The sequence below is a fragment of the Erinaceus europaeus genome, chromosome 8 (genome assembly GCF_950295315.1).
Source record: "Erinaceus europaeus chromosome 8, mEriEur2.1, whole genome shotgun sequence".
Classification (NCBI taxonomy): domain Eukaryota; kingdom Metazoa; phylum Chordata; class Mammalia; order Eulipotyphla; family Erinaceidae; genus Erinaceus; species Erinaceus europaeus.
The window spans coordinates 73,629,582-73,643,334 of record NC_080169.1 but is presented as its reverse complement, the minus strand read 5'-3'; the positions used below and the strand labels follow the sequence as shown (position 1 = coordinate 73,643,334).

At 41.5% G+C, this 13,753-nt stretch overlaps 1 protein-coding gene across 2 annotated transcripts in view; it reads left to right on the top strand.

Annotated features, from left to right (window-relative positions):
• The window catches only part of PUS7 (pseudouridine synthase 7), a 71,128-nt gene that overhangs the window by 20,248 nt on the left and 37,127 nt on the right, over nucleotides 1–13,753 (top strand). For both annotated transcript variants that reach the window (XM_016189946.2, XM_007526975.3), the window contains exon 5: nucleotides 2,615–2,759. In XM_016189946.2, the coding sequence (XP_016045432.2) occupies nucleotides 2,615–2,759 (145 nt within the window). The remainder of the gene's footprint in view (nucleotides 1–2,614; nucleotides 2,760–13,753) is intronic.

Sequence of the window (13,753 nt, the reverse complement as noted above, 5' to 3'; positions counted from 1 at the left end):
AACTATGGCAAGGGAAAAAAGTTATTTTATTTTGCATGTGTGATTCCACTACTCCCAGACCACCTTTTTTCATTCATTGAGAGAAGGGGAGAAACACTTGAGCTTCCCCAGATGCTATGCTGCCTCCCATGTGAAGCCAGGGTTTGAAACCTAGGCTGTGCACATGGCAAGATATGTGTCCTCCCCAATGAAATCTTTCTCAGTCTCAAAAAAAAAGTAATATTTCTGGGTAATAGTTTAATAGTTCACCTAGTAGGACATGCACCTTGCCATGTGTGGAGCCCTAGGTTCAAGCTGTGGCACCACGTGGGAACACTATGGTACTGGCATCAGGGGGATCCCATGGGTGATGGAGCAGTGCTATAGTATCTTTCCCTCCTTCCCTCCCCACCTCCATACATATATCTGAAATAGAAGAGTTATTTCTGGTTTTTTTTTTATTTTTATTTTTTAATTTTGTATAGGGCCACACATCAGTAAAGAATCTGTTTGGAAGCATAGTGGCAATTTTGTCACATACTCTGCTGACTGAGAGCCTCCACAGACCAGAGAAATTGGACTTTCATGTCTGAGGTTCCCAGTTCCATACCTGTAATTGAGTGGTGCTTTGACCTGACTCTCTCATATAAAATTAAATATAAAGGCGAGGGAGGGGGTAGGGGGCGCAGGCAGTGGCGCACGCACATTGTAGTGCACAGGAACCAGATTCAAGCCCCTAGTAGTAAAGCAGGACTGCAAGTGTCTCTGCCTCTTTCCCTCTCTACCTCCTTTCCCCCTTCTCAAATTGTCTCTGTCTCTATCCAATAATAAATAAACATAATTTTAAAAAAAGAAAAAGAAAAGAAAAGGGGTGAGGGGAGTACCACTGCCTGACAGTCGAGCATGTGGTCCTGCCTAGGCCCCTGAAAAAATCCTCTGGGAGTAGTAGGAGTGCATGAGAATTTTATGGGGGTGTTGGGGTAATTTGTTTTCATGAAAGAGAGAAAAGAAATGAGAAGAATGAAAACTAGAGCTACATTCTAACCCTCTACCACTGAATCACTTTCCTACCCATTGAAGGTTTTTTTTATTACTATTATTTCTTTATTGGGGAATTAATGTTTTACATTCAACAGTAAATACAATAGTTTGTACATGCATAACACTCCCCAGTTTCCCATATAACAATACAACCCCCACTAGGTCCTCTGTCATCCTTCTTGGACCTGTATTCTACCCACCTACCCACCCACCCACACCCACCCCAGAGCTTTTTACTTTGGTGCGATATGAAGGTTGTTTATTTTGTTTTCTTTTCATTTTATTTTTTCATTATTTTAAAATATCTATTTATTTATTCCCTTTTGTTGCCCTTGTTTTCTCATTGTAGTTATTGTTGTTATTGATGTTGTCGTTGTTGAATAGGACAGAGAGAAATGGAAAGAAGAGGGGAAGACAGAGATGAGGAGAGAAAGACACCTGCAGACCTACTTCACTGCCTGTGAAGCGACTCCCCTGCAGGTGGGGAGCCAGGGGCTCGAACCGGGATCCTTCTGCCCATCCTTGAGCTTTGCACCATGTGCGCTTAACCCGCTGCACTACCGCCCAACTCCCACTTTTTTTTTTTTTAAGTCACTGGAGCTTCACCACTCTGAACTGATTTTTTTTTTTTCCAAGATAAAGAGGGAGAGAGAAAAAATACTAAAGCTGTCTTTACTGCCTTGAGGGCCAGGCCCAAGCCTGAGTCATGCATGCCATTTTCTTGATCTTGATTATTCTTTGTTCTACTATGTGCTGGAATGCCATTATAAAATAATTCCAGGGGACTGGGCTATATAGCGGGTTAAGTGCACGTGCCACAAAGTACAAGGACCGGCATAAGGATCCCTGTTTGAGCCCCCGGCTCCCCACCTACAGGGGGAGTCGCTTCGCTTCATGGGGGGGTGAAGCAAGTGCAGGTGTCCTATCTTTCTCTCCTCCTCTATGTCTTCCCCTCCTCTCTTCATTTCTCACTGTCCTATCCAACAACAAAGACATAAATAACAATAACAATAAAAAAAAAGAGAAAGACAGCTGCAACAAATCTTAATGGCTTGTCAGGTTTCCCCCCTGTAGATAGGGACTAGGGGCTTGAACTCAGATCCTTGCACATTGTAACGTGTGCTGTGCCAGATATGTCACCATCCAGCCTCTTAAGATACATTCCTTAATTTCCCTCAGTTTCATTTCCCTCATCTCTAAGTAGATGCAAAGGAACATTGTAGGGATATCATGGGGGTCAAGAGACTTGAGTGTTAAGTATTTGCCCATGGCAGATGGACAAGCTCAGTAAACACGCTCTTTAGTTTGCAGTATTGTGAAGCACTAAAAGATTACTAAATATCCCATGTACTTTTTTGTTTTTACCAGAGCACTGCTCAGCTCTGGTTTATGGGGTGCTGGGTACTGAACCTGAGAGCTCAGAAGTTTAAGCTTAAAAGTCACTTGCATAACCATCAGGTTGTTTCCCCAGTCCTATCTATGTACTTTTGTTATTTCATGTAATAAGGTGAGTATTGTTTTTTACTAATTCATTGGCAGTGTTTCTTGATTTAATATGTGTTAAGTTAGATTTGCCACTTTCTGTTTTCATTAGGTTATTGAGGACACCAAAGAGAAAAGAACCGTCATCCATCAAGCTATTAAATCTCTCTTTCCAGGATTAGAGACAAAAACAGAGGATAGAGAGGGGAAGAAGTACATTGTAGCCTACCATGCAGCTGGGAAAAAGGCTTTGGCAAGTAAGTATGTGAGGGACTGGCATTTCCTCTGGGGTAGAGGGACAGACCCTGCTTCTGCTCCTCCTCACCTGGTCTAAGAGCTACTTTGCTGTTGTTCAGGGAAGGATACTGATGGCATCCTTCAGAGAAGCTGAGCAGTGTCATTGCAGATGCCATTGCAATCCTTCTGGCTGTCTGGTGGGGGCATTTAGTCTTGTGTGTGAGTAAAATTTTGCTGAAATTATAATATCAGAGAGAATCATAACAATTTGATGTGTTCCCAGGAGAGTAGAGAAGGCTGAGTAGAAATTCATGAAAGAAATGGAAGGAACGGGAGTCAGGCTGTAGCGCAGTGGTTTAGCACAGGTGGCACAAAGCGCAAGAACTGGAGTTAAGGATCCCAATTTGAGCCCCGGCTCCCCACCTGCAGGGGAGTCACTTCACAGGCGGTGAAGCAGGTCTGCAGGTGTCTATCTTTCACTCCCCCTCTCTGTCTTCCCCTTCTTTCTCCATTTCTCTCTGTCCTATCCAACAATGACGACAACAATAATAATAACCACAACAATAAAACAAGGGCAACTAATGGGAATAAATAAATAAATAAATATTTTAAAAACAAACAAACAAACAAAAGAAATGGAAGGAACTTCCTCATCCTACCCTCTTAAAGGAGGAAAGTTACCTGAAGAGCTGAAACTGCTTTTCACCTATTTCAGTTGCTTATTATCTGAACGAATGTGTGTGTGTGTGTGTGTGTGTGTCTGTGTTTTCTACGAGGCACAATGGAATCATGCAGGCAAGGAGTCCCAGTAGTAGCCCTAGCAGCAAAGAAAAGATGAGATCTTGTTCTGCTCAGTTTGGTCCTAAGAAATAGATTGGAAAAGGCAAAAAAAAAAAAAAAAAAAAATCAGTTTTCTTTTAATTGGATGCTTCTTGGAAATGATCAATCTTAAAGACTGGTTTTTTGGTCTGTGTGGAGGTTATGTGTAGGCCCAAGTGGCTATTATTCTTGTCCTGGCCTTCCGCCTCCTGTGAGTGGTTCCAGATCTCACAATTTGTGTTTTTCACTGCTGCTTATACTATGCTCACCTTATGCATCTTCTATGGTTACACACCCATCTTTTTCTTTTTTTTTTTTTTTTTTAAATACTTAATATTTCTCAAGTGAGTTTGAAATGTAAAATCCATAGACATGAGAATGAGAGAAACCACTGCTGGTGGACTCTCACTTCCACATTCCAATATCCCAAGTGGCAGACCCTGATTGTTGCCAACCTGCTCTCACCTTGATTGTCAGCACATTGATGGACTCTGTTTATAACCAATCAGCCTGTCCCATGCCCAGCTTGAATCAGATAAGAGCTGGGTACTGCAGTACAAGGTTGTTCAGGCCTGGTAGGAATCGACCTGTAACCCGTTAATGTGAAATAAATGCAAGTCTATCCTCCATGTGGCCTCTGTCTCATCCTTTGGTTACTTTTGTGCTGTAACACTGGAGAGCTATATTACAGAATTTTTCATAACAAATTACTGAGCTGTGTGTGACATGAACCACCCTTCTCCATTTCCTTGAGCACATCTTTGGTAGAATACAGATTTCTTCCTTTAAAAAGCATGGAGGTGGATCAGATTGGATGAGTATTTATACGGGCATCTCAACTTCCTGTGCTTGAGGCCTTGTTGCATTTTGTTAAGTATGGGCTGGAAGTTTACCATCTCAGCTATCCTTGCCCACCTCCTCATGTTCCCTGACAGGCACTTGAGAGCCTCTGCTTCTCTTTTACAGATCTTGGCTTCCATCTGCCAACTGAGAGAGGCTTAGCCTAAACACCTTTAGGAAAACAGAAGCCTGGTATGCAGAGACTTGCTTGTGCCTTGGCGAGGAGAACCCAGTAGGGACCATTTTTCACTTTTAAAGCTTTTTTGCAAAGCTGTTTAGAAAGTGTTCAGAGCTTCTTCACTCTCGGGGTACAACATAAATTGTTAGTGAGCAATGCAGATTTGCAGTGTGCTTAAACTTTTCTCAAATAGAATTATAAATCCTAAAACATAGGCAGGGTGCCCAGAATTCAAAATTTATCAACTTTTTTTTTTAATTTCATAAGAGATACGCTTCCCACAGCTTCATGAGTGATGTAACAATGCTACAAGTCTCTCTCTCCCCCTCCCTCCAGAAGTCCTTCCCTCCTTCTCTCTCTACCTCCACATTCCCTATCAATTTCATTATATATATATTTATTCCCCTTTGTTGCCCTTGTTGTTTTATTGTTGTAGTTATTGTTGTTGTTGTTGTTGATGTCATCATTATTGGATAAGACAGAGAGAAATCGAGAGAGGAGGGGAAGACAGAGAGGCAGAGAGAAAGATAGACACCTGCAGACCTGCTTCACCACTTGTGAAGTGACTCCCCTTGCAGGTGAGGAACTGGGGTCTCCAACCGGGATCCTTTTACCGGTCCTTGTGCACCACGCCACGTCGTGCGCTTAGCCCACTGCGATACCACAACTCCCTCCCTATCAGTTTCTATCTATGCAAATTTTTTTGCCTCCAGGGTTATTGCTTGGGCTCCAGCACTACTATGAATCCACTGCTCCTGGAGGTCATTTTTCACCCTTTTGTTGCCTTTTTTGTTTATCATTGTTATTGTTATTGTTGTTGTAGTTGTTGGATAGGACAGAGAGAAATCAAGAGAGGAGGGGAAGGCAGAGGGGGAGAGAAAGACACTTGCAGATCTGCTTCACTGCCTGTGAAGCGACTCCCCTGTAGGTGGGGAGCCAGGGGCTTGATCTGGGATTGTTACACTGGTTCTTGCGCTTTGCGCCACATGTGCTTAACCCGCTGCACTAGCGCCCAGCCCCCCTGAATATTTTTTTAAAATTAAAAGAAGAGAGAGAGCTGCCTCAAACATGGTAACGCCATGCTTTTATCATAGCTACCAGCTACTCTAATTCAATCATTAGTTTGTGTTTTAATCCCAAATGGTAGACAGATAAAATATTGTGACTTATACAAGAAGTGTGTATCTGTTTAAACTTCATCCCTTATAGAAGTTTCTAAAATTTTGGGGATTTTCTGTGTAGAAAGACTGGGGTGTCTTTTGTTATGTTAATGTGGCTTTGGGGCTGCTACTGAGAATGGGATCAGACCATGACACACCTGGTTAAGCACACACTTTACTGTGCTCAAGGACACAGGTTCAAGCCCCTGGTCCCCACCTGCGGGGGGGGGGGGGGGAGCAGCCTCATAAGTGGTGAAGTAGGGCTGTAGGTGTCTCTCTGTCTTTCTCCTTCTGTATCTCCCCTGCCCCTCTCAATTTCTTTCTGTTGCTATCCAATTAAAAAATAAACAGATAAAAAGCCTGATTAAACATAAATAAAAAAGAACCTGAGAGATATCTGGAGATCAACTTTTTAATTAAAGAGATTAAAAAATTTCAGTCCCACCCTTCTTAGGGGTAGGGAAAGGAATTGGAAATAGAATTAGTTGTCATTGGTTTATCAAGTCTTTTGCTAATCACTCTGACTATTGGGATCTCTTCTTCTAAGGAGATGTCTTTGTTGCTTTGATGGTGATTGAACTTGGGAACACATGCTTGAGGGTCCAGTAGCTTATCCACTGTACCATTATCCAGACCACAGTAGGCAAGTTGACTAAGAAGAGATTACACCACCAACAGGATTTTGGAAATTTATTTAATATAGTTACCAAGGGAGGGGACTGGTGAGTTGGCATAGAACAGTCAGAATTTAAGCACAAACCCTGTAGTTGATATTCTTTTCTGAGAAGCTTTTTGAGTTAGCTGAAATTCCATTCAGTACCACATTCTTTAAGTTTTCTCAAGAGTCTATGTGCTTGTCTTATTATTATCATTTATTTTAGCAGAGCACTGGCTCAGCTCTGGTTTATGATGGTGCAAAAGGTTCAACCTAGGACCTCAGAGCCTCAGGCATGAGAGTCTGTTTGCTTATCACTAAGCTATCTCCCCCACTTGTCTATCTTAATTAATGACTTAGTGTGGAGCTAGGTCTTATTGTTATTGTTGTTAGTTTTTTAAGATTTATTTACTTGTTAATGAAAGAACCAGGGCATCACTGGTGGTACATGTGATGCTCAGAATCAAACCCAACACCTCACAGTTGACAGTCCAGAACTTTATTTACTGCACTACCTCCTGGATTTCTCGCTGTCTTTTAATCTTTTTATTTATTTATTATTGGATAGAGACAGAAATTGAGGAGAGAGGGGGAGAGTGGTAAAGCAGTGTTGCAAGTATCTGTTTATCTCTCTCATTCTCTTTTTAAAGTAAACCTTGTCTTAAGCTTTTTTAATCTATTCATTATTGGATAGAAGCAGGGAAATTGAGAGATGGGAAGAGAGACAGAGAGAGACACCTGCAGCCCTGCTTCACTACCCATGAAGCTTTCCATTTGCAGGTGGGGGCCAAGGGCTTGAACCCAGGTCCTTGTACACTGTAATGTGTGCACTTAACCAGGTGCACTACCACCTGGCCCCCCTTCTGAGTTTCTCTATCAAAGCTTTCTGTCAAGATGATTTGCTACTAGAATTCCAACCCTATTACATTGCCAAGGGGGAGGTTTTGATCTTCTGACTGGTCTGTGACTCACAGGAGCCCAGTCATGGTAATTTTTTAAAAATATTTTATTTATTTGTTAGTGTGAGAAAGAAAACCAGAACATCACTGACACATGTGCTGCCAGGGATTAAACTTGGGACTGCATACTTGAGAGTCCAGCACATTATTCCCTGTAGTACCTCAAAGACCACCAATCATGCTATCTTACAACTCTCAGGCTACACCAACACCCAAAATCCATTTAATTGTTGACTTTATACCATAACACAGAATAGTTTAAGTAATAGGAAATATTACAGATGAGTATTGCAAGATAAGAATTCTAAAGCCTCGGTTTAAATTCATCAATTTAACGACACGGAAATCATCAGTGTCTTTTTCAAAACAGTTTTAGTGGAATAGGATTGGAATAAATTTGGTAGTAGGTTGGGATAGATGACAATAAGTACAGATTATTTTTTCAGATAAGCTGTTAAGAGAAGAAGGAAAGTCAACAGGAGTTAAGGAAGCAGGAACATAGGGTTGACTTTGAAGAGAGCATATTGCTATACTGGGGGAAAAGCCATTGGAAGGATTGAGTGCTTGTAGCAGGAACCCCGATGAAGCATGAACCCTGATTAAACATGAATATAGCAGTGAAGTGGCCTTGAGTGAGATGGAATGTTTTGCATGCTACCCCATCCTATCATCTGCCTCAAGCTACATCCATTTTTCCTTTTTCATGTACTTAGCTCTTGTATGTACATTTCGGCTAGACAGGGGCTGCCAAATCAGACCATTTTGCCTCTAAGGAAGGTGGGAGGATTAAGTAGAGAAATTTTTAAATTATTATTATTATTTATTTATTCCCTTTTGTTGCCTTTTTTTATTGTCATAGTTATTGTTATTGTTGATGTTGATGTTGTCATTGTTGGATAGGACAGAGAGAAATCAAGAGATGGGGAGAGAATGATAGACTCCTGCAGACCTGCTTCACCACTTGTGAAGCGACTCCCTTGCAGGTGGGGAGTCGGGGCCTCCAACCAGGATCCTTACGCCAGTCCTTGCGCTTTGCACCACGTACACTTACCCCACTGCGCTACCACCCGACTCCCGACAAATCAACTTTTTTAAAAGGCTGGTGAACTAGTGCCCTGGCCTGAGAATTCTTTGTATTTGCATCAGTGTGTCTCAAAAATTCAGCAAAGTAATTTTCAATTTACTTAAATTATAGGACTAAGTATATGCTAGTATTAGCATTCTTAGGAGTTGGATTTTCATAAAGTCAAACCAGCTGCCCAAACTGAAACTCTTTGATTTTTTTTCATTATTCAGAATATCCCCAGTTAATTACTGCATATATATGCATATATATATATATATATATATATATATACACACACACACATATATATTTGTTGTTTTATTCCCTTAATTTTGAATATTTTTATCTGTTATTTGCAGAGGATAACTGTATGCATGCCCAGTGCTTGGATTTGCTAATAATAATGCATGCTTTCTGAGCCAAAATTCATACTTGGTTGTCATGGTTTCTTTTGAGATATAACAGCATTTAGCTTATCAGTCTTCTGGCTTTATTTAGTTCTTGGCATTATAGTCAATTGTGAATTTATTGAAAGGACATTAAGGGGGGAAATGGAACTATACTTCACCAGCTTGTTTCAAGCATTTAAGCTTTTTATTATGGACATTTTCATACACACACTCAAATATAGAAAGCAGTACATTACCCCCTGAGTATATGACAACCATCTTCAAGATTACCAGCACACTCAAATAAAAAGATCAATAATAAAAAGATCAAGGTAGTGGGGAGGAACTGCATATATAAAAAGTCAGAAGAAGGGAGTCAGGTGGTAGTGCAGCGGGTTAAGCGCACATGGCATAAAGTACAAGAACCTGTTTAAGCCCCCGGCTCCCCACCTGCAGGGGGGATCATTTCACAGGCGGTGAAACAGGTCTGCAGATGTCTGTCTTTCTCTCCCCTCTCTGTCTTCCTGTCCTCTATCAATTTATCTCTGTCCTATCCAACAACAGCAGTGATAATAATAATAATGACAACAACAAGGGCAACAAAATGGGAAAAATAGCCTCCAAGAGTAGTGTAGTCATAGTGCAGGCAGAGAGCCCCAGCAATAACCCTGGAGGCAAAAAAGGTCAGAAGAGAGAAACATACAATCGCTTGAATGTATGTATATGTGTATAATTTATATTACATGTAAAATTAGCATTTAATTGTTTAAATTTTTGACAGGACAGAGAGAAATCTGAGAGGGAGACAGAAAAATACTTATATGCTTTACTGCTTGTGAAGCTTCCCCCCTTTAGGTTGAAACCAGGGACTTAAACCCAGGTCCTTGCACATGGAAACATGTATTCAACCAGTTGTGCCACCTCCCAGCCCTTGCATTTAATTTTTAAATTATGCTGTATTATTTTATGTACAGTAGTTAACTTAATCAATCATGGTACAAATCCTGTGAAGCACACTTATATTTTATAACTTTTCTTTATTATTTACCACATAGAAAAACCCAGTGCTGAATGCCAATAATAAGTTGATCAATATAAATTCAATAGGATGATATAGTGTTAGAATATTCAGTTATGTGATTCAGGAGGTGGCGCAGTGGCTAAGAAGCTAGACTCTCAAGCATGAGACCCTGAGTTCAGTCCCCAGCAATACATATACCAGAGTGATGTCTGATTCTTTTTCTCTCCTCCTATCCCTCTCATTAATAAGTAAATACTTTTTTAAAAAATCAGTTATAATCAAGATGGCCAGTAGTCCTTCAGATTGAGGTGTCATGGACAACTTTAGGCCACTTCAGTTTTGTTTATTTATTTATTTTTACCAGAATACTGCTCAGTTCTGGTTTATGGTGGTGCCAGGGATTGAATCTGGGACCTCAGAACCTCAAGCATAAAATTCTTTTACATAACCATTATACTATCAGGGCTGGGCAGTGGCAGAACTAGTAAGTGCAGAAGTCGCTATCTGTCCCAGCATCATTTATTTCTAATTTTAAGATTGTTCTATCTTGCCATTGACTAGAATTTGTAAGAGTTTTCACTGTAAAAAGCATTTTTTGTTTAAATGTAGTGTGTGTGCTTCTGTTTATTTTATTTTCCTTTAGTTTTATTTAAGAAAGAAAAAAATAAGTCATTTGAGAATTGCTTTCTTCACTGTCAGACACATACCTTAACTTAATCGAATAGAAATATCACATTTTAAAAATTATCAGTGTTCTCTTGGGTTTTATTTTTCACAAAATATTTGCTTATTAATTTATTAATGAGGTAGAGGAAGAGTGAGCTAGAACATCACTCCGGCATATGTGACTCCTGGGCTCTTAATGTTTTTGTTTTATCTCTTCCTCTCACTTTCTTTACTTTGTTAGAACGTTTTGTTTTGTCTTATTTATTATTTTTTATATAATTATACTCATTTTTTTCTTTATTGGGGGATATATATGGTTTACAGTCAACAGTAAAATACAGTAGTTGGTCCATGTGATTTCATTTTCTTCTACTAAGTTAGTAGAGAACTGTTCAACTGTGTCTTTTGGTGGTGCCAGGGCTTGAATCTGTAACCTCAAAGCTTCAGGCATGAAAGTCTTTTTTGTATAACTACTCTGCTATCTCCCCAGCCTGTTTTGATATATATATATATATATATATATATATGAATGAATGAAAGGGGCCAGGACTTAGGAAACAGCATAATGGTATACATAAGACTTTCATGCCTAAGGCTCTGAGGTCCCAGGTTCAATTTCCAGCACCACTATAAACCAGAGTTAAGCAGTGCTCTGGTCTCTTTGTATCGCTTTCATTGAAAATAAATAAATAGGGAGTTGGGCAGTAGCACAGCAGGTTAAGCACATGCGCATGAAGCGCAAGGACTGGCCTAAGGATCCCAGTTTGAGGCCCCCCCCCCACTCCCCACCTGCAGGGGAGTCGCTTCACAGGTGGTGAAGCAGGTCTGCAGGTGTCTGTCTTTCTCTCCCCCTCTGTCTTCCCCTCCTCTCTCCATTTCTCTTTGTCCTATTCAACAATGATGACAACAATAATAATTACAACAACAAAACAACAAGGGCAACAAAAGGGAATAAGTAAATATTTTAAAAAATAAATAGATACCTCCTGCTTGGCTCTTGCCCAGGGCGCTGCCAAGTGGGTCTGCACCCCAGAAAGCCCCCATGCGGGGGCCTGGCCCCCTCCATGCACCTGTTCCCTGCAGGCCCAGGGAGCCCCCAAAGAGTCCCCAAGTCTCCAAGGCTCCTCCTGCTCATGAACCCGTGGGATCTCAAGCCTTGGTGAGGTTCTCACCCAAGCAGCCATACACTATCCAACAGGGCAGAAGAGCCCAGCAGGGGGAGAAACCAGAGGTTAACTGGGAGACCACTGCCGACCAGAAGAGGGCAGCAGAGTCAAATTCTAGCCTACAGCCTTGGGGTGAAGGTAAATTAGTAAAGAAAGTTGCTGAGGACTGCTGGATTGGCTAATTGAAGAACTCAAGAAATCTCTCCAAAAGGCAAAGATAAAAGTTGGACAAAAGTGCCAGAGGGGGAGTTGGGCTGTAGCTCAGCGGGTTAAGTGCAGGTGGCACAAAGCACAAGGACTGGCATAAGGATCCCAGTTCGAGCCCTGGCTCCCTACCTGCAGGGGAGTCGCTTCACAGGCGGTGAAGCAGGTCTGCAGGTGTCTATCTTTCTCTCCCCCTCTCTGTCTTCCCCTCCTCTCTCCATTTCTCTCTGTCCTATCCAACAATGACGACATCAATAACTACAACAATAAAACAAGGGCAACAAAAGGGAATAAATAAATAAATATAAAATTAAATTTAAAAAAAATTTTAAAAAAAAGTGCCAGAAGGCCAAAGGACTGACAACAAATTGGAGAGTTTTAATCCAAGAAGATCTTTTGAATCTCAAAAGACTGGTAGCCTGCCACATTCACATTCCAGACTCCCTCCCTCCTGTCCCCCAGCTCTCTGATGGGGACAGTTGTAGCAGGAAGCCTATCTATGGCAGCAGAGAGAAACTATCTTATTTGCAGCAGAACATGGAAAAGCTAAAACCCCAACCCAGAAACTTGATTGAGATTTTCCGTATCAGCTACGAGCACTGGGCAATCTGTGACAGATGACTGTGTGGTCCACCTGTCTCCCCCCAAGTGAGGAATTTGAGGTCGGTAGCATCACTTCCATCTTCAGCAACTGGGCGGTGGTCAAGTATAGCCACCTGAACTACGTGCTGCATGGCTGCTCCTGGAAGGTCAATAACAAGCTGGATAGGACCTACCTGCTGCTGCCCGTGGATGCAGTGTATCAAGCAGATGGTTAACAAGATCATGCAGTACAGCCTGATCGAGGGCAACTGTGAGCACTTAGTCAACAACCTCAGATACGGTGTGTCCAGGAGTTAGCAGGTGTGGCGCCCTGTGCTGTGGGATGGCTTCTTCCCAAGCTCCCCCAGGGCCCCCGCCCCTGGGCTCAGAAGTTCACCACGGCCATGTTGTCGATGCATGAAATGACAAAACAGTGGCTCCAGCAGAGTGTGCTGCACAGCTTAGAAGTGGGGGCAGGAGCTACTTCACCCAGTAAAGTATACACTTTAAATAAATAAATAAATATTAAAAAAAGAAAGAGGCCAGAATACAACTTTGCCATATGTAGCACTGAAGGTCCTCAAGCCCTGGGCCTCACACATGCAAATCCTGTGCTGTCTGCTAAATCACTTCCCTGACCTTCTGTTGGAGTTGGTTTTTGTTTTTAAGATTTATATATTTATTAATGAGAGAGATCCAGAGCATCACTCCGCTCTGAAACATGTGTTGCTGAAAGTCAAATTCAGGACCTCATGCTTGAGGGTCCAACATTTTATCCACTGTATCACTTCCCTGGCTATAGGGATTTTTGTTAGTTTGTTTGCACCAGTACTGGGAACTAACCCAGATCATCATCCATAATAATGCTGAGTCATCTCCCTGGTCTAATTTGTATTCACTCCTGCTCTGCCACTAACTTTTTTTTTCTTTCTTTATTGGAGGGATTAATGGTTTACAGTCAACAGTAAAAATACAGTAGTTTGTACATGTGTAACATTTCTCAGTTTTCCACATAACAGTTCAACCCCCTCTAGGTCCTCCTCTACCATCATGGTCCAGAACCCTACCCACCACCCCATAGTCTTTTACTTTGTTGCAATACACCAAACCTAGTCCAAGTTCTGCTTTGTGTTTTCTTATTTTTCAACTTATTATTATTAATGACTGGTTGACAAGATTATGGGATAAGAGGGGTACAGTTCATACAGTTCCCACCACCAGAGTGCCATATCCCACCTCCTCCATTGGATGCTTCCCTGTTCTTTATCCTTCTGGGAGTATGGACCAGAGATCTCTAAGGGGTACAGAA